Here is a 22,747-nt window from a genome sequence, read left to right as displayed (position 1 = left end):
TTATTGTTTTCCATATATGAAATATACGTAACTGCTTTATTCAATTTATATTTTTTAAGATAAAAAAATAATTTAAAATATATTTTAAAAAATAATCTTCATATTACTTTTTAATTGTACTATTTATAGTAACTTATATTGTTTTTAAAAATTTTCAAATATACGAACACGCATGTTTGTGACGCGTGTTTTCGCTTATAAGAAAAAAAAGAAAAACAGAGAAAATATAAATATGAGAGCCTAGAATCGTTATGTATCCGTAGTTTATGTGACATGTACTTTACAGTATTTGGTAGAAACAAAATACTCTACATCATAAAGAGAGGGAATCATAGTGCATGGGTTAAGTAAAATGTGAGTTGTTTGCAATGTCAGATATGTGTAGAATTCTTTTCATAAATATAATAGTGTCATATTTATGTAACAGTATGAGTAGAGACGAAGTTAAATGATACTTTAACTTTTTTGTTTCTTTTTCTTTCTTTCGCAATCAAACAGGACTATAATTTTATTATTATTATTTTTTTTTAATCAAACTATTTATATTTTCACTTTTTTTTTTCTTTTAATTTTGTACTCACCTCCCAATTTTTTCCTCTTTAATTTTTTTTCTTTTAATTTTGTACTGCAAATCACAAAAGGATAATAGTATTTTAATTTATTTTTTGTATCTACTCTTAACTATCATTCCAACACTCTTCAGTTATTTATTTTAATATTTTTAATAGTATAATGCAATGATCTAAAACATATATTAAAATATCATTATCCGTCACAGAATTAGATGATTAGTCTCACATTTTTTTTGAAAGATTAGTGATGAGTAAAATTAGTGAAGGGGGGTGTGGATTCTTATCTTGGTGTCAAAATAATATATTGTAATTAAGTTGCATATTACAACTAAACAAAGATAAACAATAGTGGAGGTGACTTAAAAAAAAAAAAAAGGTAACTTCTTTTAATTTTTTGTGTTGAATTATCAACTTCAACTTTTCAAAAAACAAAAAAAATAACATTACTTTTTTTTTAAAAAAAAAAACATCATTAAATACGTCCTTATAAGTAACTTATCTTATCACATTATCTTTACTTTATATTTGAATAAACTATACATAATAAATGTACTTTTCTTAATTAACAACAACAATTACTTTAAAAACAATAAATATAATGCCAGAGTTGAAGAAAATCAAGACTATTCCATCCTTTATAATATATGTTAGAAAGTAAAATACCAATAAGCTTATGTAACCAAGATGAAACATTTTGAGTGAATACGAGTTTTTATCAAAGATATATCAACTAAAAATAGAATTAATTGATAATATATAACTAAAATAAACTTTACTTTAACAATCGATCTTAGTCATAAAATATTTTGAAAAGCAGTCTACAAAGTACTAAACATTTAAACTCCAATGGAATCTCTCATGTGAGGTTGCAAAAGTACTCTTAATGGAGCCACTCTCATACACAGTCCTAAGACTGTGTGATCATTAAAGTGGGAAAGTCTACCATCATTATAATCAGTACTTTGTCGTTGAAAAATACACACCACACATAATAATACTTTTCCACTCTCATAACTTATAAAACTCATCTCATCTACCACATTATCTACTACACTTCTTCCAACACTGCTTAATTGGGTTTATGGACTCAACAGCTTCAACAAAAAAACAGCAACAGTTTGGTGCCATCACAAATACCTTCGCCACGATTGCATGCCACAGTGAAACATACCTATTTTACCTTTTCTTTCCCAATATGCTCCATTTTACACACCTGATGAAATTTTTTGTCACAGTAAAAAAAATATACCTTTTGCAATTTCTTTCCTATTATGGACTGTTTCACATCCCATGATAAAAGATGAGACCATGGAATCAATACATATCTTGTGCACTTTGGTAAAATCATGATGGTATTATAGCAGCTTCGAGCACCAACACAAGTTCATGCGCCCCCCCTGCCCTATCTGAGGGCCCCAATCAAGTGGCTAAGTTGTGTAATTCAGAGTAAAAACCAAGTTCCTTTCCAAGATAAAGATGTCCCTTTGTAATCTCAACTTGATCAATCACTTTATGGATGGGGACACAAAACAAACAACAATTATAACACAGTAAAAATGTGGAGATTTTCCTCTACAAACTACACAGAAATAGTCTGTTAAAGTAAGAACTTTGTTAAAGTATATTATGTAAGATCAGGTCACAGAATTACTAGTTCTGATTAATCTGCAATTAATATTTAAACCACAACCCAGTAATTGTGGCGACCTGTGTGGGACTTAACTCAGAGAGTGCAAAATGTGATGATTTTAATGAAGTTGGAAGTACAGATAGATAAACATACAGTAGGAGGAGAACAAAATTGTGTGGTTGAGTTGAGACAAAATATGAAGAGTGAAATAATAACTGCTGGACCAGACATTGATTTCTTAATCAACGGCTTCTCTAATTGCTAAATATTCTCCAGAATCAAATCTATTGAATGGCACACTTTGCCTGCACTTTTAGTTGCAGAACAGACATGTATGAGATTAACTAGTAGAGTGATAGGAGACCAGATCAGCCACCTAGTATTTGCAATTTGTCTGCCTAAGTTGCGGCGTCAAAGTTGTGGTGTTGTTTGTTGCTTCTCTTAGGCTTAGGACGATAATATTAGGATGTCATGGATGAATATGAATTGGTTTTTTTGGCACTTTGGGCATCATCATGTGCATTACTGGACAATGGTGTGCATTTTAGGAAATTAAAGATGGTAACATGCTTCAGTCCTTAAAAATGCAACCGAGAGTTTAGAACCACCTCTGTTGATTAACAGGTTTTAAATCACAGGTTTGTTGCTGTTTTTTATGATACTGAGATGGTGTAGATTGTATTAGTTTCTGTCATGGAAACTCTAAAAATCTTGATCTTGTGGCTAAAATGGCAGACATTTTTTAAAACCTTTCTATCTACTACAATGGTGTAGATTTTCAAGGAATAATAGCACAAAAACTTGTTATTGGACTCCTACAAGAGAGTTTAGGCACATGAAAGCTGCCACACCATTAGCAATAGCAACTAAAACAAATTCAGAGCTTTAAAGTCCTGACAGTTTGCAGCAACTGAGATGCGTGCATATATATATATATATATATATATATATTTATATTTATTTATATTTATATATATATATATATATTAATTCTATAATATTGTAGTGAATAATAAATAAAATTTTTTTTTTTCTGGGGGAGATTTTTCGTGTTGTGCCTGATTAAGGGAAAGGTATATTCCTTTGATAAACTATGAGGGCATTTTGATCGAGTCCTGGTAAAGAGTTGAGAACTTTATTCAGTGTGTCTGTATCAAGTTATCAAATAAAGACTTTACCAATTTTGCTGAATGGATTTTTCACACATTAACTGTGGTGTTGGGATTCAGAAACTCTTCTGCCATATATGGAGATAGATATAAAATCAATTCTCCTCTCATCACCTTATGTTGTTACAAGTTTTAACGTATATATACCATATATTATCACCATGGTAGTTGCGGCTGGAGTAACGTCTGATATAATTGTAGTAATCAAAACAAAATCGAAAAAGTTACCATATATCTTTCGTGTTCAATGCTGTTCAATGCATATGAGTTAATGTAGTCACTGTCTTTGGTATATACGATCACTAAGTAATGTTATTAATTATATAGTTAATTATATAGAATATGACAAAACAACATAATAGAGGATTTAAATTCTGAATAAGGCATGTAATATAATATTATGGAACGTAAAAAAGATCTCCTTGTCACTATAAACGTGTAAATATTATACATAGGATCAAATTAGTCCAAGTAATAATAATATCAGAAGTTTAACATTAGTTTCTCTACTTCATCTCATTGCATTACCTTAAAAGTAAAAACTTTGAACTGAACCCTTTGACTCAGACCCATGATGTGGTAAAATGGCTTGCAGTTATGCAGAAGAGAATCAAATTCTCATTCCATATTGGCTTCATGTTTTTTATCTTTTTTTTTTTTTTTCTAAAAGGGTCTTTCTCTCTAAATTCGTTCCATTATTTAATGCAAAATCATAATATTAACAAACTACCCATAAAGAGTGGTTTCAGTTAAAATAAAAAAATAAAAATAAAAACAGAAACAGACTATCACACGAATATCAAAAACCTAGTCTGGTTTCATGAGAGGATTTCCCTATAAACTTTTGTTTTCTCTCTCTCTCTATCTCTCTTTATATATCAATATCCTCCCTCATCTCATGACATATCATATCATGCATAGCAAGTAGCACCCTAAGCCTTTTAACCCCTTCACCTCACTCACAACATTTGTTTGGCTACGCCAGCTCATTCATTTATTCATTCAACCCCATCACCAACCCCTCACTATCTCTCTCTATTCTTCTCTTTCTCTCTCTCTCTCTTCTCAAACATTTCAACGTTTCAGTGTCAGATCTCAAGGCTTAACGTGGTGTTGGGTCGTCTTCAGCATCGCGTTGCCTTTGGTATTTGATTCTACACCCACATCGTTTTCTGGTAAAAAACAGAGTCTTTTGAGGGAAAAATGGCTAACGGGTTAGAGAGAGAAAGTGGGTCGACGATATTCAGCGAGGAGGAGCTGAGAGAGGTGAGTGGGGTGAAGCGTGTTGGGGACTATGTGGAAGTCACGTGCGGGTGCACGAGCCATAGATATGGTGATGCTGTTGGAAGACTTAGGGTTTTCGTTAATGGGTACCTTGAAATCACTTGTGAATGCACCCCTGGTTGTCAAGAAGGTCTCTTTCTCTCTCCAAAGAAGAGGCTTTTGGTTTTTGTTTAGTTTTGTTTTGTGCGAGTGTTTTTGTGTTTTGCATGTCTGAAGTTTGTGTTGAGATGAGTTTTGTTGACGTTGATGGGTGTCATTATGGGGTTGTTTTGATCTGCTTTGGTGTGTGAGTTTGTGATGATTCCTTCATACAGTTGAACTGTATGTTGATTTGTCTCACTGAACTTATTGGTTTGGTATACTACACGATTGGGCTCGGAGGGTGTTTGTTTTTGTTGTGTGCAATTGTTGAAGATTTTTAAACAACACCTGTCTTTTTGTGTGTTTAGACGTGTCTCTCTTTCTTTATGAAGGAGACCTTTTTGTTGTTTGTATATAATAACGTGGCGTAGCCATTATGTTATATCGTTACTCCATGTTTGTTGAAAGTGATCGAAGTCTGAAATCTGTTTGACAGAGTAGACTGTTTGTGTGATCCTATGATATTATTATTAATCTATAAAAATGTAACGAGTTTTTCTCATGAGTTTGGTTCTTGTCCCTGATGACATATTCTCTTGTGTTAGGAATGAATGTGATTGATTGATATTTGTATCTGGCATGAACCATCCGTTCCACTTGAGTAGTTTTTAATTCTTGAGTAGTTTTTAATTGTTGGGTACTGAGCTGAACGAGAGTACCTTCGGCAGAGACTGAAAATAGAATCTAATTCTTTCAATCACTATGCATATGCTTTGTCTAGTTGTATTTGTTCCATATATCAGATGTCTGCGTTATTTTTGCTTCCACACGAATGTATTGAAGGATTAATAACTTGATGCATGCGCATTAAAGAAAAATGAAAATTATTAACTGTTACTTTGTGAATCTTGTTCGCCTCGCAGCATGGGATATATTAAAGTAATCGTTTCTACAAAATATACATGAAATACCGCCTTAAGAAAATGATTTTCATAGAGTAATGTAAAGCGATGCCAATATGATTTGAACTTGAAAGCACCTACAGATCTACAATTAGTGAAGTGATCACATGATTAGACGTGGATAAGAATTCTGAAAAATTCACTGATAAATAAATATAAGAAAGGATTTTACGGGCCCTCTGGTGAAGTTGAGAGGGGAAAGTACGCTCCAGTAGCCTAGTTCTTGAAAAAGAAAAATCTTTTTTCTGATTTTGATTCTAGACTTTGCTTTCTATTTTAGTATTACATTTTTTTTTTATCTTGGTGTTTCTCTCCCAAATGACCTTTTTTATTTGCATTAACGTTGCTTTATTGATAGCCAAGTTGACTCCTTCTGCATTTGAGAAACACTCTGGAAGAGAGACTGCTAGGAAATGGAAGAATAATGTCTGGGTAATTGTTAATGGTGAGAAGGTTCCACTGTGTAAAACAGTACTGCTCAAATACTACAATCAGGTGTCAAAAGCAGCAAATGGATCCCACAGATCCCAAAATGGCCGTGCTTGTCACCGTGATGAGTTTGTTCGCTGCTCCAGGTGCAATAAAGAGCGTAGGTTTCGTCTGAGAACTAAAGAGGAATGCCGCATTCACCATGATGCTTTGGCAGATGCAAATTGGAAATGTTCTGATCTTCCATATGACAAGTATGTTTTTTTCTCTTATATATGGTGCACTTTTACTGTTGTTGATGGCTTGTTGTTGTAATGTCCATCTAATTCACCTTGCTTTGAACGCTTTCATTGATGCCAATAGCACTGCCTATTGGAAGTGATATGGTCACTTTCCAAGCTGAGCCAATAGCTTTGATCTTTTCTTAATCTTGAGTAAGATTTGAATCTGTAGTAGCCAATAGTTGCTAATTTGCAGAGTGCTATTCAAGCTATAGTGTACAGTCTTGGTGATAGTATCTTGCATGTCACAATCTGGGAGAGCTTAAGCATGCCTGGTTCTAAGGAAAGTTTGGTAGCATCTTTAGTGATGAAATTAAATATTTGAACAATTTTTTCTGATTTTTATGTGTTTGGTTGTATGTGTTCATGTGTTAGTTGAATTACGATTGTACAAACTTAAATTGTGGCATCTGTTGTTGTTACAAGTACATAAGTACCAATATTTCAATTTGGCCAGAAGCTGTGCATTCTGGATTTAATGATTTAAACAGGGATTCAAAAATGGAAGAGGGGCAAAAATATGCTGAAGCTGGCATTTGGCAAGGTCTGATATCAAGGGAATGATGAGTGCAATTGCATTGTACGACAAAAGAGCTTGAAATAGAATGCCTAATGATTAAGTTTTCAAAATTGTGAAGTGATGCGTTTGCAGTAGATTGAATATATTTGTTTAGAAAAAATTCACATTTGGCAATAATTTAATGACTATTTCCTGAGGCAACTTGGGCACAATTTTGTTATAGGAATGTAGTAGAAAAATAGGTCTTAGTCTCGTTAATGACAGTTACGCTTGTATGGGTCTTACTGTTCCCATGATTTCCTTTTCTCCTGAATTTAGAATGGAAACTATTCATAACCGTAGGAGCTTATGGTTTGAGGTAACACTTTTTATTTACATTTTTAATTACAAAAAAGGATGCCTTGTTTCTACTTTGTTTTCTGTTTTCAGATGTTTCTACAAGAAGCAGTGATACATGAAAAAATAAAAACTTTTTCATTATTTCCCATTTGAATTTCTGAAAACAGAAGACAAAGTACAAAGAAGGTGACACTTTTTGTAATCAAAAGTAAAAAACAGAAAAGGAAAACAAAAATTGTTTTCTATCTATCCCAAAAATTATAATATAGTTTTTTAGAAGCGTTTTGCCTACATGTTCATCTTCCATCCACCACTGCTAATGCCTCTTACTGCTTTAGACTATTTTGCCCTCTACGGTTATACATACTGCTGTCTATGCTATTATTATATTTGAAACTAGATAGTTTCTAGAACTTCATTATTGTTAACTTAAATGTATACCATCGCTTTGATCAGCCATTGCACGTTATTTCCAGTTATCAGTCCACTATGTCCATTTTCTCCTTTCACCCCATGTCTGACTGATCACCACCCTTTTATTTAATAATAAAAGATTCTTTGCTTGAGATTTGCAACCAATGACAACGGATAGATTGTTACCCCCACTTTGGAGGCGAAGGACAAACTGGTGGATGGGTATCTTATATTCTTATCCGTTACAAACAGTTATCTGAAAGCATTTTGGTAAAAGTACAGAAGTAGATAAATGGTTTTATTTTATATTTTCTATTTAGACAGTATTGGATTGTTTATGTTATTTGCAGGTTTGTGATTACTGAAATTTTTGGAGCAACTAATAATGGTGATTATTTTTCAGAATTACGTGTGATGATGAAGAGGAAAGAGCAAGTCGTAGAGTTTACAGGGGATGCACTTGTTCACCAACATGCAAAGGTTGCACTTCTTGTGTCTGCTTTGGCTGTGATATCTGCCGCTTTTCAGATTGCAGCTGCCAGACTTGTGCTGACTTTACAAACAATGCCAAAGCTTGACTCTTTCATTCATATTATGCTATTTTCTATTTTCTCACGTGTTAATGTGACCTATTTATGCCTCACGATAAGAACAATACGTTTAATTTAATTTCCTAATTGCTCATTATTACCAGTCTGACTGAGTTCACCATTCCTTGTTCTCACTGTGACTGGATCATAAATTTCAATCTCAGCAATTTATTTTCACTCTTTCTATTTTTCTCTCTCTCTGTCTCCTTATGTTTGTTTATATATATTATCATGAGGGAAAAAAAGATGTTAATAAAAGAGGTGGCAGGGTGGTGATTTGGTTTGCAATGGATAGTGACCTAGCCATAATAATGCAGTACCCGACCAGCTCCGTGTTTTGGACAATTATTGCCTCTAGTCGATGCATTCTTATTTAGTCCTGAATAGTGCCTTTGGAGGGTTGGACATGAGTGTGCTTTCTTTATCTATGAGCCACATGATTTTGTTCAAGTATAAATGATTCCAAAGGAAAGTAAGTGGTTGCTTATTCTGTTTTCTTTTTTTAAAGAATACTTTTATCGTCTTTTTGTTGTCTCAGACGGCCAAGGGAGCGTTTATATCTTTCTGTGTGATCATAAAAATAACCGTTTCGGTTGGTTTTCATTTGTGAGAACGGTTAAGAGGTATTAAATTTTTAAATTAGTCCTACATTGTTAAACTTAAAACTTGAAAGTAGCTTGTATCTTACTAAAAGAGATAACATAAAGAATAAGAGATCTTTTAATGATAATCTATTATGTTTCAAAAAGAAGATAAATGTGAGATAAAAGCTCATTTCAAAATTTTACTTACAGGGAAGTCTTGCACATTATCGAACAATTAAACCATTATGCCTTTTGATTTCCGTAGGTTTGTAACTTTAACTCATTCCAGCTTCCTTGTAAAATGGTTTATGCCTGAAAAAGCTTCCAGGTTTACTGGCATTTTAGATTACAGAAATAAAATGGAGATGGTGTATAAATATTTGCCCTGAGCATAGAAGAGTAGGTTTTAGAAATTATTAAGACCAATTTTAGCATATAAATATTTCCAATTATTCTTCTGATCATTGCCTAGTGCAACACATTTTGTTTTGCCATTTTGGTTTATGTAATTCTTTGCATAGAAAGATTCTTAGCGATATTATATTGTTAACTTGATTGTTGCTAATAAGACATTCTACTTAGTTTAGGAAATCATACAATGAAAAGAAAGTCGTTAAATAAGACAATTATTTTAACTAATTAAAGAGTTTAAAAAAGTATTATTTATTAGTGATGCTAAGGTTCATTTCTCTCTGCACATACTGAAATTGTTTCTAGTTATTATGATAGATTCTTAAATACGGAATTTCTATCAGTGGCAGGAATAAATTGGACTTTCTAGGATGTGGTTAGATAAACATCCATTGGAATGATTCAGCCATTGGAAGTACACAAACAATAAAGAGCAGTCATCTATTCAAATTCATATAACTTTCAACCACAAATAAAATGCGATAATTTTATATTAGAAACTCGACTACTTCAAGAACTTGCCTAATTCATTTCAAAATTCAATAGGCTTACAAGAAATTTACATTTGCAATACATTCCTTGCAAAATAGCCCAACTCAATACATGAGTTCAGTTTACAATAGACCACACAATGAATGAACTTCACTTGGCTGGTCGCCACCCTTTCCTTCCTGCACCATGAAATGTTTTTCTACCACCACGATTACCAGATGGACGTGGATGAAACTGAGGGGGGGCAGCAGAAGAGGATGGAAATCCCTGTTGTGCAGGTGGCTGAAGCTGTGGGAAAGGTGATCCCATCCCAAATGCCATTTGGTTTTGACCAAGAAGCCCTGCTGCATACATGGATTGAGCAAACATATTTTGTTGCATTCCAGGTAGCATAGTTGTTGTAAGAGATCCCTGATTGCCATGTACTTGCTGTTGAAATGGAATTCCTGGCATTGGCATCTGAGGAGGAATTTGAGTGTTTTGTGGGAACCATGATACCCCATTTGCAGGAAAACCATTATGAAGCATAGCATTCTGTGGCTGCTGTGGAAATGTTCCGTTTGTCCAAATTCCATGAGTACCAAAGTTAGGGGGTGCGGCGTTTAAGTGGGGAAATGATGGAACTGTGGCAGTTCCACCCAACAGTGTTTGTCCAATGCCTTGAAAAGGAGGACAATTTCCCTGAGTAACCATTGGTGCAGCAGGTGCAGCAGGCATGGATTGTGCCGCAGGCTCTTTAGGTGAAAATTTCTTTCTGTTTTTCTTCTTGCCATGATTTTGATCATTTACACCTCTTTTTGTAGCTCTTTGCATTCTCCTGTATTCGGCCTCTTTCTCATCATCTGAGAACTCCATTTCATCAGATAACTCTTCATCATTCGCACCAGATGCATCGTACCCTTTCCTATAAAGATCTTTGTTATTAATCACATGCTCAGCAAATTCTGGAACAAACGAGATAAAGGTTCCCCCATTGATTCCTTCAGGAACTTCACTTGCAGAATTGTATCTCACAATATAAAAAGGGTTCTTGACTGGTCCAAAGATTTCATCAATTAAACCTAGTGGCTTCCGACTTTCAGTCAACCAAAGAATAGAACCCTCATTAAGAGGGTCATGCTTCTCCACTCCTTCAACAATGACTTGAGCACCAAGAATCTGAAAAATGAGAAACTTCATTAAGATGATTCCAACACTATTCGGCACCATTCCTATTCTATTCCCATTGCAATTTTAACAACACACACATTTAATTAAGCAACTAAAGAAACTATATTTGAAATCAATAATAGAATGAATATTTTTATTTGAGATAGGGCTATTGTAGACTTACAGAAGTAATGATTCCCACTGGCAACATTTGATGGTGTGGTTCCAAAGCAGCATTGACAGGAGGAACAAGGGGCAGATTCTGCATAAGTTGACAAAACCATTCAAAAGAATACCCAAAAGCACAATAAAATTGCAAATATCAATGATCCGAGTCATCATCAAGTTACTCACACTAGTTCCACTAATTAACTTTCTTCAGCACGTGTGTATTGTATTGATTATCACGACATTTTTCAAATTTCTTGTATTCTAATTCAAAATTCCTCATAAAACTCCTGTGTAAAAGGGTCAAACTTTGTCGTCTTTGGTTTGAGAAAAATGCTTTCTGTTTTCACTTAGTTTCTTAATTTTAGCAGTTTATACAGGTAATATAGAAAACAACTTTATCTTATTTCACATTTTCAATAATTACTGTGTAAACCCCCGGAAAACATGAAGCATTGCAAAAATAGAAAAAATAAATCTCAAACATAACTATCCTTGTGACAAACACTGGAACAAAAATATTCTCCCAGAAAAAAGCAAATTTAAATAAACATCTTACAATGAAATGAAAGGATCCAAACCTACCACACCGCATTTACTATAAACAAAAGTTAACACACAACACTTTACATCCTCACAGTAGACAACATTTTCTTTAAATGTTAATTTCAGGACAGCAATCAAATTAGCAATCTGACTCAAATAAATAAAATAAGACCTGAAGCTCGTTCTTTGACCTGATGGGTCCAACTCCAGCATCACCATCTTCATCATCATGAGCATCATCATCAACCATGCTCCAACTAGCCACCTTTTCTTCATCAGAACTAATCTCGCCTTCTTCAACTTCTACCTCGTTGTCGTCTTCGTCGTCATCATCACTCTCCTCTTCGCTATCACTACTGCTACTACCGTTACTACTACTGATTTCACTACCAGAATCAGAACTTTCAGACCCTGAATTTTCACTTCTGCTTTCGCTCTCACTTCCGCTTTCACTATCACTATCACTTCCGCTGTCATCCTTATCACCGTTCTCCTCAATCGGAAAACAAAGAGAGGAACCCAACAAATTGATCTTCTCCACACCTTCCTCAATAGGAGCAACACAACCCAAAGTCGCAAACTTTTCTGTCTGCGCTTCTTGAGTCTCCACCCCAACTGGATTCGGGTCGATATCCAACCGATTCTCCTGTTGCAAAGCCATTGTTGTGTCGACCTCAATAGGAATCGGGTCCACATTCAACCCGTTTTCGTGTTGGGAGGCCATTGTAATAAACTTTCGGCACGAAATGGAAACCAAAAGCAGGTAGCTTCGAAATCAATGGGAGAATTTGGGATAGTTTAGGTGTGGTCGCTTAAACCCTAGGCGCTAGGGGTTTTTGTATTGTATGCGACCTTTATATGGGAAAGAAACATGAGATGTTATATATAGAATTTTATTTTTCCAATTAAACCTTTTCTTCTGAAAAAAATACACAAACATTTTTAAAACCTTTTTTTTTCTAAATTACATAAAGAGATGATAAAATTATGAAGATAACAGGTTTTTAATTTAAGAGAGAAGTAGTAGAAAAATATAAAAGACATGACTAGGTTTGTTTAAATAAATAAAAACAAAAGTGAAATACGGAGAAGTTTAGTTTATTTCTTTGTTTCTTCTATTATTTCTATTTTCTTTATCAAACACATTCATTTTGTTTTTTTCTTTTCTCTTCTCTGCCACATAAAAGGTAAAGGAATCTTTTTCAATAAAAGAAAAAGTGATTTGGTTATAATCACGTAAATATGGGTATGAAGTTGAAAATTTTATTATGAATAAAAATATATTGAAAAATTAATATTAAATTAGTTTTGAACTGATTTTTGTTTGAATGTTCTTATTGTAAAAGTAACCTAATTGCAAATATTTTTTTAACATAAAAATTACTTAAGTTGCCGGAACTTAATTAAATATAGATAAAAATATTTTTTTTTAAATAAATAAAATTTTTGAATTGTATTTTATAATTATATTTAGTCTAATTTTTTTTTTTAATTTGTTTCAAAAACTTGATAAGATTTCCATGTTGTTCAATTAAGTTCATTTGTTTTTTCAAAAGCATCTTTGATCATAATAAATGATGACGTTAAAATCATAAAACAACAGAGTGGGTAGGACTGTTTATGTGACAAAGTTTTGGCAATATAGACTTTTGATGAAGAATTTTGGATTTTAGTTATAAGTGTAAAAGATTAAAAACGTGAGGGTTCTTCAACGAGGCATGGGGTTGCTGGTTGCAAGTTGGTGATTGGGGTTTGTGAGTACAAATGAGTGGAGTGATGGGGGTTTCTGATCCCCGATACAACAACATTACGCGAGTAGGAAGAAGTGATTTTGTTGATTGTGTGATTGGAGGTTGGTTTCTCGAAGGCCCAAGTGTCAAATGTGAGTTTTATTGTTTGTTGTTGGATTTGGGGTTTGTTCTTGGGGTTTATTTAAGTGGTTATGTATTGTAATATGTGTGTGGATTAATGTTGTTGTTGCTTTTGTATATGTTGGGTAGAACTTGTGGATTGTCGCGTTGTCCGATGAAAAAAAGGCCCATCTTGTGTTTCTTTGTTTGTTGGTTGTGGTAATCCATTAAAAATCGTGTTTCAAAGTTTTGGGGCATGGGTTGTAATATATGTTGTTTTGGTAGAAATGAGTACTAGACAAAGCAATTGTATTTTATTTATATATAGGTTGATATGTCAGATGATTTTTTTTAAGTGGTGGTCCACCATGGGGATTTTGTTAATAATGGGACAATGAAATATAGTAGGGGAAGCAAGTAAATAGTCTTATGATCTAGATGGATAGAGTTATTTTGAGGTATTAAGGATACTTAAGGAAATGAGATATGTTGCAATCAATGAGTTGTGGTATGCTATAAAAGGGACTACTGTGTTGGATAAAAGGTTGTCGTTGTTGTGAGATGAATGTGTTGCAATGCACATGATTAATATTGCCAAGCGATATGGTCATGTCAACTTTTTATGGTACGCACAATATCTGAACCTAAGGTTGTAGACAACGCTGAGTTTGTCATTGAGGGTGAGGATAATGCTCAATTTGATGATATGGGTGAGGAGAATGATGAGTTTGAGGGTGAAAATGAGGGTGAGGACAATATTGAGTTTAAGGGTGAAGGGAAGGTGATGGTCATGCTGAGTTTGATGATGAGGGTGAAGGTGAGGGTGATGAGAATGCTTATAGTGATGGTGATGGTGATGGTGAGGGTGAAGGTGAGGTTAGGAGTTGGATTGAGTCTGAGATGAGGACGTGAGTGATAAGGATGGAGGTGTTGACAATGTTGAAGGTTTAGTAGATGTCAATATTAATTTTGATTTAGATCAGTTATGGAAGGGTAGTGTGGAGGTGGTAGTCCATCATGAAGAAGAAAATGATGTTAGTGGAGCTTGTGGGAATGAGTCCCGAAAAAGCAAGAAAAAAGAACATATGGGAGTTGATGTTGACAAAGGGTTAAGAAATGATTAAGATGTCGAAGTCAACTTTGATGAGAGAGGATGGTCTGGTGGTGAGAGGGAATCAAAAGAGTTGGATAATGGTGAAGAGAGTGATGCAATGGTGGATGACAAACAAAATTATGGGCAGTTTAGCGCCTTTCCAATGCTCAAAAGCATGGTTGAATACAATGGGAAGTTGGAACTTATTTTGCAAATAAGACAAAATATATAGACACCATCAAAACATATGAAGTGCATTGTGAAAGAAGATTGAAGATACAAAACAATAATAAAGAAAAGTTAGAGTCATGTACTTCGGGATAAAGGAAAATGATAGTGGTTTGCTTATTGTGGGCATATGGCTCCAATGCAGACATGGCAATTAGGGAAAATTGATGACAACTATATATGCTCACAAGGTATATTGCCCGCTACACACACACTTTTACCTAAAGTTGCTCATAGGTTTTGTGTTAGCCATATGTACGCAAACTTTAGGAAGAGATTTCCTGGCAAAAATCTAAAGCAGTTGATGTGGAAGGCAACTTCAAGCACATACCCACAGGATGAAACATTCAAACACCTTATGCAAATTCCCTTAAGGTAATTTTCTCTAGACCTTTAACTGTTAGTTTTTATCCACCTTTCTCTTTTACTTTTTAAGAAACTTCTCTACAACTTTCTTTGCTTTTTCTGACACTTTCTTATTTTATATGTAAATTATGTGTTATTGGTGGTAAGATAATGTCAAATGGAAAACTTTATTTCCTAAAGTTTATGTGATGAAAAAATGACAATATATCTAAACTATATCTAAAATTGTGAGAAAGGAGTGACCATTACGGTGCCTAATCTCGTCATTACTAAGTCATGTCTTCAATGCATTGAGCATATTTGAGAGGGTTAAGCAATTACTAGATATAAGGTTTGGTAATTAAAAAAGGTTGAAAAGGAAGATTGGCATTGCAATTGTTTATAATAAGAATAAAGTTGATACTTTGCTATCATGTTTATGTTTTATTTCTCAATAGAATTTCATTAGTTTGAAGATATTATTGTGTTTGATCTCTTATTCAACCATGAAATCGCCATCTTTTACAAAAGGTCCTTAACAGGGAAATAATTGAAAAAAAGGATACATCTTAGTCATCAAATAAAAAAACCAAACACTTCACTCAAACTAACAATTAAGTAGTGGTAGATTAATTTGCTATGAATGTATAAAAGAATTCTCTATGTTCAAAGTATAAAAACAGATCATTAAAAAATGCTTGACTAAGGATTTTAATGGTTTTACATATGCAGTTGTACCAAGATGTTTACTGAAATATATTAAGGAAGAACATTAGAAATATTGTTTGGAGAATATGCTATTAAACCTACTGACAACCTTATCACTGATTAATAATTACTAATTTACCTTATAACTCTTATAAAACTATAGCTTAAATTAAGAAATACCAACATATAGAAACTTGAATTTAGAGGATCACCCAAAACTTATTGAGCATGCCTCAACTGATGTATGTGTGTAGGAAAAGATGAGTACAAGTATAATACAAGGAAAAGGCTATTACTTATGACTCTTAACACTTAAGCTAGATGCATCAAATTGGCAAGTTTATAAAAGTTAAAGAACTTAGTGAATGTATTTTATGTTTTTCGATTATTTTATGTTCTTCAATTAATTAACTTCTACATTATATACCTTGCTTTAATATATATATATATATATATATATATATATATATATATATATTTGGAAAATTTCATAATTTATACGTAAGTCAAAGTTATAATCAAACTTATAGTTATGATAAATATTTTATTTATCTCTTAATTAAAGTTATATGTTAAATGTTATACCTTAACAACCAATATTTTATATGTTGAATGTTGGATGTATCATATCTTTTAGGACTATGATAATTGTTTGTTAAGTATTCATATACTCAAACTTGAAACCATGTACACATCATAGTTAAATAAAATGGTATTTTAAAATAACATAATGAATAACAAATATTACTACAATATAACAGTTGTTGTTGTAATTCTTTTGCTTTCATTTGAGTCTATTACACAGTAAGATCTAAAACATAGGTTCTTTGCAGGTTTTGGTCAAGATCAGGGTTTAGTTCAACACTTATGTGTGAAACACTAGTTAATAACATGAGTGAGGCATTTAACAATTTTATTCTTACATCAAGGAGTAAGCCTATTATAACTATGATGGAAGATATTTGACTATACATGATGCAAAAATGAGCTAAGAATATATTGAAGATAAATACTTATGAAGGTTCAATTAGCCGCAAAATTTACAATAGATTGCAAAAGTAGTCTGAAAATTCAAAGTACTAGGTACCAAGGTACTTGCATTTTCATTTCAACCATTTTATTTTCATGATTAAGAAGTTCTCTCACTATCCCTCTATTTAATATCACAACAAGTCAGCAAACACGGTCTTTGAAGTTAAACACGTGTCAACCATTGGGGAGAAGTTTGTTGACAACATAGACAATCAAGAATGAAGTTGTAGGAAATGGATATTGACTAGGATACCTTGTTGTGACTCATTGACAACTATGAACTTTGTCAACTTGGATGGAGAAGATTACATCCCCCACTAGTTTAGAAGATCGACATATAAGGAAAAATCACTTATCTTGTCATTGGCCAACATCTATGGGATAAAACTGCTTTCCCTAACGTATTTCCTTCAAGTAAAAGGGTATTACCTAGAAAACCAAAGAAGAATATAAGACTTGAACCTTGGGAGATAAAAAGAATCATAAAGAGCTAAGTAAAAGTGGTCTTTAGAAAAAATGTGGATTTGTAAACAATTGGGACACAAAAGAAAATGCTGCCCTTAAAACAACCTTCTCATGCAGGTGAAGCAACAACTTCAATTGCACCTACACAAACTCACTTTAATGAAGCATCCCCTGCACCCCCACCACCACCAACACAAACTACTCAATCTTCTCACATATCCCAACAACCACCACCAACTACGCAGACTTCCCAAGCATCCTATCCACCACAACCAATTCATCCTCCACCTAACTCTTCACAAGTTAGTCCCAACATAAGACATAAATTGCAAAATAGGAGAGGACGTGTGTGGAAACCATGAATTTTGCATTATATATGTTTTGAAGCTGTAGAATTTCTTTCATAATGTGTCATGCAACTTTTTGTTGTTAGGCTTATGTATCTCTTTTTGTTGTTAAGGGACATGTATCTCTGTTGTTGTTAAACATCCAGACCAATGTTTCTCTTTAAATGGATGTCTTATGTAATGTAATTATAAACTACCATTGTGCTTGAAATCTTGCCAAGTATATAAAGCCTTTTAAAGGTATTTTCAATTCCTTGATGTTGTTAGTATGTCTGAATTATTCATGGGTTAAAAAATGTTTATCATAAGTCACACCTGATGCAATTAATAAAATGTGTAATATCGAATGCACTATTTTTTTTAAAGATTGATCAATTTAATTCAATTATGTTTATGACAAGTCACACTTGATGCTTACCAATATGAAATCAATTTTAATATTGTTCACTCCATACAATTTACTTTTTAGTTCTTTAACAAAGTTAATGAATATTAAGTGTCTATTTTAAAGTTCGTATTTGGAAAATATATTAATGGCAAATTTGTATAAACAAGTCAACCTTTCCATTGATTTAATTTCATAATGTTACCATCATAATACAAAACACAATACAGTCATAACTAAACTACATACCATCCTTCAACACCTAAATTACATATCATATTACTTACAACCCATTCTTTTACATCAAATCGTGGAATTTTCATCAACTAAGACACTAGGGTCATGTTAATTACAAAAAAATAAAATAAAATAAACCATTCATATCAACACATTCACCCACTTCTTCAAAACCTTAACATCTTTCTCTATATTATATATCTTCATCCTCTGTCTCAAAATAGTAAAATCCCTTTAGTCACCACCATCTTCAGTGCACCATTTAAAATAATTGCATCCCACCAAATCTTTACTTCCACTCCTTTCTTCAAAACAACCATAACAAAATATAACCTTGTAGTTAGGTCAAATGCTAAAAACAACAACTAAAAAAATGATTAATATAACTTTGTAGTTAGGCAACCCCAAAATTGTTTCCCACCATTCTTTGCAATTTTAATCGTTTTCAACACTGCAAACTCTCCACAATTCAATGGATGTTACACCCAAACCCTTGGACCCATCACTATGAGAGGAAATGTTATGATTTTGCATCCCAATGCATTGCATGAGCAAGATGAAGATGAAAGACACCTAGCCAAAATTGAGATGACCAACATACAAAGAAAACAAAACCTATGGATGGAGAGACAAACTATTCATTTGGAAAAATTTCACATGTCTCAACCCTAAAAAGAAAATATTTGCCATGTAAACTCCCCCATTTGCACTCAACATTTAACAAATGTGCCGCCACGTTTCCATTATAACATACCACCTCACCACTATCTTAACGGTGTTTACTCCAAAATAACGGTGAGGACCATGTAGAAATGCATTGTTAATGTTTACTCGGTGAGTCGGTCATCGATATATGATTTCAAGAGTGAGAATGATACGCATTATTGTATATTTAACAACGGGATTGAATGTCTCCATATAATCAAGGCCATAAGTTTGCTGAAAACCTTTAGCCACTAAGCGTGCTTTCCTACGTTGTAAAGTCCCATCAGTATTGAACTTGTTTTTGAAGACCCATTTGGAGCCAATGATTTTTACATCAGATGGAGGAGAAACAAAAGTCCATATGCCAGCTTTAACCAACGCATCATACTCGAGTTGCATAGCTTTGACAGTAGATGGTTCATTCATATTTAAATCAACAGATATATTGTAGAGCTTGGGGTTAGATATACCAGCCTTAGAGCGAGTTACCATAGGATGGAGATTTATTGGAGAAGGAGTTGATAGATCACGTTGAACAAGAGAAGGGTCATGAGCCGACAAATGAGAAGAATGAGGAGCATCCTCATGAGACATACCACAATCTTCAGGCGACAAAGTTGGAAGGGTGGTGGGTAGAGACTCATGAGATGATGTAATAATAGTAAGGGGTAAATGTGGAGAAGAATAGATTATATCATGGTTAAAATAAGTTATAAAGGGATTTGACGTTGATTTAAAAGGAAAATCATTTTCATTAAAAATAACATGTATAGAAATATAACGTTTACCAGTGGGTGACATGCATATATATCCCTTAAAGTGTGGATTATAACCAAGAAATAAACATAAAGATCACATAGTGAGTTTATTGGAGTTATATGCACGTAACATTGGATAACACGCGCAACCAAATGTTTTAAGAAATTGGTAATATGATGCTTTATTAAAAAGTAATTGATACGAGAAACATTATTAAGCACAACAGTGGGTAAAAGATTTATAATATAAACATCCGTAGTGAAAGCTTCACCCCAATATTGCATAGGTAGGGATGAGGTAGCAAGTAAAGATAAACCTACATCTACTATATGCCTGTGTTTTCTTTCAATGGACCCGTTTTGTTCATGGGTGTAAGCACATGTCAAATGATAGAAAATACCAAAATCACGTAAAGTAGGGGAAAAACATAAGAACTCTTGGCATTGTTAGTTTGAATACATTTGAGTTTATAACCCGTTTGTTTTTCAAAGAAGATTTTAAAAATTTTGAAAATAGATAAAGCTTGAGACTTATGTGTGATAAGGTACAACCATGTATAGCGAGTATAAGCATCTAAAAAGGATATGTAATATCGCTCACCACATGAAGCAGCCAAAGGAGTAGGACCCCAAATATCAATGAAAATTAATTGTAATGGTGCAATATAGACAATAGTAAATGATAAAAATGGCAACTGATGTGATTTAGCAAGAACACACGATTCACAAAAAAAACTTATGAGGTTTACAAGGTATATTGTTGATTTGTAGCACATGTTTAACAACATGTTGTTAAGCATGACCTAACCTAGAGTGCCAAATAGAAAAAAAATAGAATATTGTGAAGAACATTAAGTATTATTTGCAGAGTACAAAACATTCTTATGAAGAGGTGGAAAAACATATAAGCCATCTCTAACAATTCCTTGGAGAACAATCTTGTTGTCCTGAGTTTTCATGTAGCATTTGTCAGCATGGAACTCAAAAAAGACATTGTTGTCTTTTATAAACTTAGACACACTCAAAATATTTTTCACAATGTTAGGCACATGCAAAAGATGGCGTAAATAGATACGTGAATGTGTTTGAGGAACAACAAAGGAAGTAGAGCCTATGTCACAGATATTCATACATGTGTCATTGCCAAGTTTAACAATAACATTTTCTGTGTAAGGATGTTTCTTGGTTAAAAGATAAGAATCATTCGTCATATGATGTGTAGCTCCACTATCAGGATACCATAAAGGGTCCATCATCGTGGAAAGGGTTCCAAGAATAAAGGAGACATTATTATCTGGAGAAAATAATTGAGACGAATTAGAAAGAACAAGAGAGGAAGATTCTTTGTCATACCTGTGCCAACAGTACTTTGCATTATGTCCAGGTTTATCACAAATTTGGCATTGAAGACGTGACTGCAGAAAGGTGTTGGTCAAAGTAGATGATCTGTAAGAGTTTCGAGTAGATCTCCTTGAGTTCTTGGAGATTGACCGAAACTTATTATTATTGTGAGAACTTGTGCCAGATGGGTTGAACGGACTGCGTGAAGTCGTAACGGTGTTTACAGTCGAGCTGTGTTGATCAAGAATGCGAAACTTTTCATAGCGCTCTTCTTGAGCTAAAAGCAATGCCTCAATATCATCCACAATATAAGGATATAATCTTGAAGTGACTGAGGTGATGAAACCATGGTAGTCTTTAGGGAGACCATCAAGAATACATTCAATGTGATTCTCAGACGTAATGGGTGAGCCTATTACAACAAGAGTGTCAACTATCTTCTTGATATCAAGAAGATAGGTTGTGACAGACCTTTCTTTCTTTTGTTGACGTAATTTGATTTTGAGTTTTCTAACCTTGGTCTGAGTTTGGGTTGCATAATGAGTGCAGAGACGAGTCCAGATTTGGGCAGAGGTTCGGAGGCCAACCATTTTGATAAGAAGAGGAGTAGTCATTAACGCAAGAAGCCAAGATACGATCATCAAGTCTTGTTGCTTGTAGAGCGAAAGTTGTGAGTCAGGATCAGAGGTAGTGGTCAAGAAATCTTGGAGATTAAGGCTGTCAAGGGTTGCAAGAACCCATTGCTGCCAAATCAAGAAATTATCTTCATCAAGTTTAAGGGTGATAGGGGTTGTAAGAGTATGAAATTTGATGGAAGAGGATGCAAAAGATGTTGAATCAGTAGATGTCATTTTGCCAAAAAAATTGGTTCTAGATACCAAGAAAGGATTACAGGAGAGAGGGAAGGAGAGATGAAGCAAGAGTTATGTAGAAAGGAGAAAGAATATTATTGTGTATTTGAAAAAGAGAGTTACAAAGTTTATATAAGAGTGTATGCATAACAGTCAGCATAATTGTTTTCACGTAACACACTTTGAGCATATGGAGCATATGGTTAGAGGTGTAGGCGAATGAGTTGCATGAACAATGAAGAGGGGAGGGAAGTGAAGGAGAATGGAATGAAAGAAAGGGAAATTAGGGTGAGACTTCATATCCATTCTTGAAAATTATTTCTTCCGTAAACTCTTTTATCAATGTTTCTTGCTGCATGAAAATGGTGAAACCACAAATATGGTGACATCATAGAAAAAGAAAAGGTCATTATGTAAGTGAACGAAAATTTTGAAGAAAATAAAATATTCAAATAAATAAAGAAAAAGAAAATATATGCAAATGACATATATAAAAAAGTCACACAAGTGAAAAGTTTTAAACGGAAAATTATATAGATAAATACAAAGTTTATTTTCCAATTATTTTGTTACTTGAAAAGTTATTGGACTTTCTGGTCAGGTATCAAGGTGATGGGTAACTCTTGTTTATTTCATTATAATTTGTAATTCTAGAAAGTTAAGAAATAGTTGTATTGATGATGAAAATCTTATGCTCTGAAACTGCTAAAATAAAATTTTATTTTCACGTATGGAGATCTAATTCGACTAAATTTATATAGAGGACAAAACTTTGAAACTT

General features: G+C 33.5%; 3 protein-coding genes across 3 annotated transcripts; 1 reads left to right on the top strand and 2 right to left on the bottom strand.

Moving 5' to 3' along the window:
- Nucleotides 1-4,267: 4,267 nt before the first annotated feature.
- Nucleotides 4,268-8,457, top strand: LOC114169686 (protein ULTRAPETALA 1-like). Its single transcript, XM_028054948.1, has 3 exons — nt 4,268-4,785; nt 6,057-6,381; nt 8,085-8,457. The coding sequence occupies exons 1-3, from the start codon at nt 4,575-4,577 to the stop codon at nt 8,257-8,259; spliced, it is 711 nt and encodes a 236-aa protein (XP_027910749.1). The 5' UTR covers nt 4,268-4,574; the 3' UTR covers nt 8,260-8,457.
- A 1,225-nt stretch (nt 8,458-9,682) lies between these two features.
- On the bottom strand, nt 9,683-12,471 carry LOC114170057 (H/ACA ribonucleoprotein complex non-core subunit NAF1-like). The gene is made up of 3 exons (XM_028055535.1): nt 11,794-12,471; nt 11,092-11,169; nt 9,683-10,916 (listed from the first exon to the last, which is right to left on the bottom strand). Exons 1-3 carry the CDS (start codon nt 12,343-12,345, stop codon nt 9,909-9,911), a joined length of 1,638 nt encoding a protein of 545 aa, XP_027911336.1. The 5' UTR covers nt 12,346-12,471; the 3' UTR covers nt 9,683-9,908.
- Nucleotides 12,472-19,154: 6,683 nt separating this feature from the next.
- On the bottom strand, nt 19,155-19,610 carry LOC114170358 (uncharacterized mitochondrial protein AtMg00820-like). The gene has a single exon (XM_028055833.1). The coding sequence runs from the start codon at nt 19,608-19,610 to the stop codon at nt 19,155-19,157; it is 456 nt and encodes a 151-aa protein (XP_027911634.1).
- Between the last annotated feature and the right edge of the window lie 3,137 nt (nt 19,611-22,747).

Source organism: Vigna unguiculata, chromosome 11 (assembly GCF_004118075.2).
Source record: "Vigna unguiculata cultivar IT97K-499-35 chromosome 11, ASM411807v1, whole genome shotgun sequence".
In the NCBI taxonomy this organism is placed as follows: Eukaryota; Viridiplantae; Streptophyta; class Magnoliopsida; order Fabales; family Fabaceae; genus Vigna; species Vigna unguiculata.
Note: the sequence above shows the minus strand (reverse complement) of the source record. Positions and strands in the feature narration are given on the sequence as shown.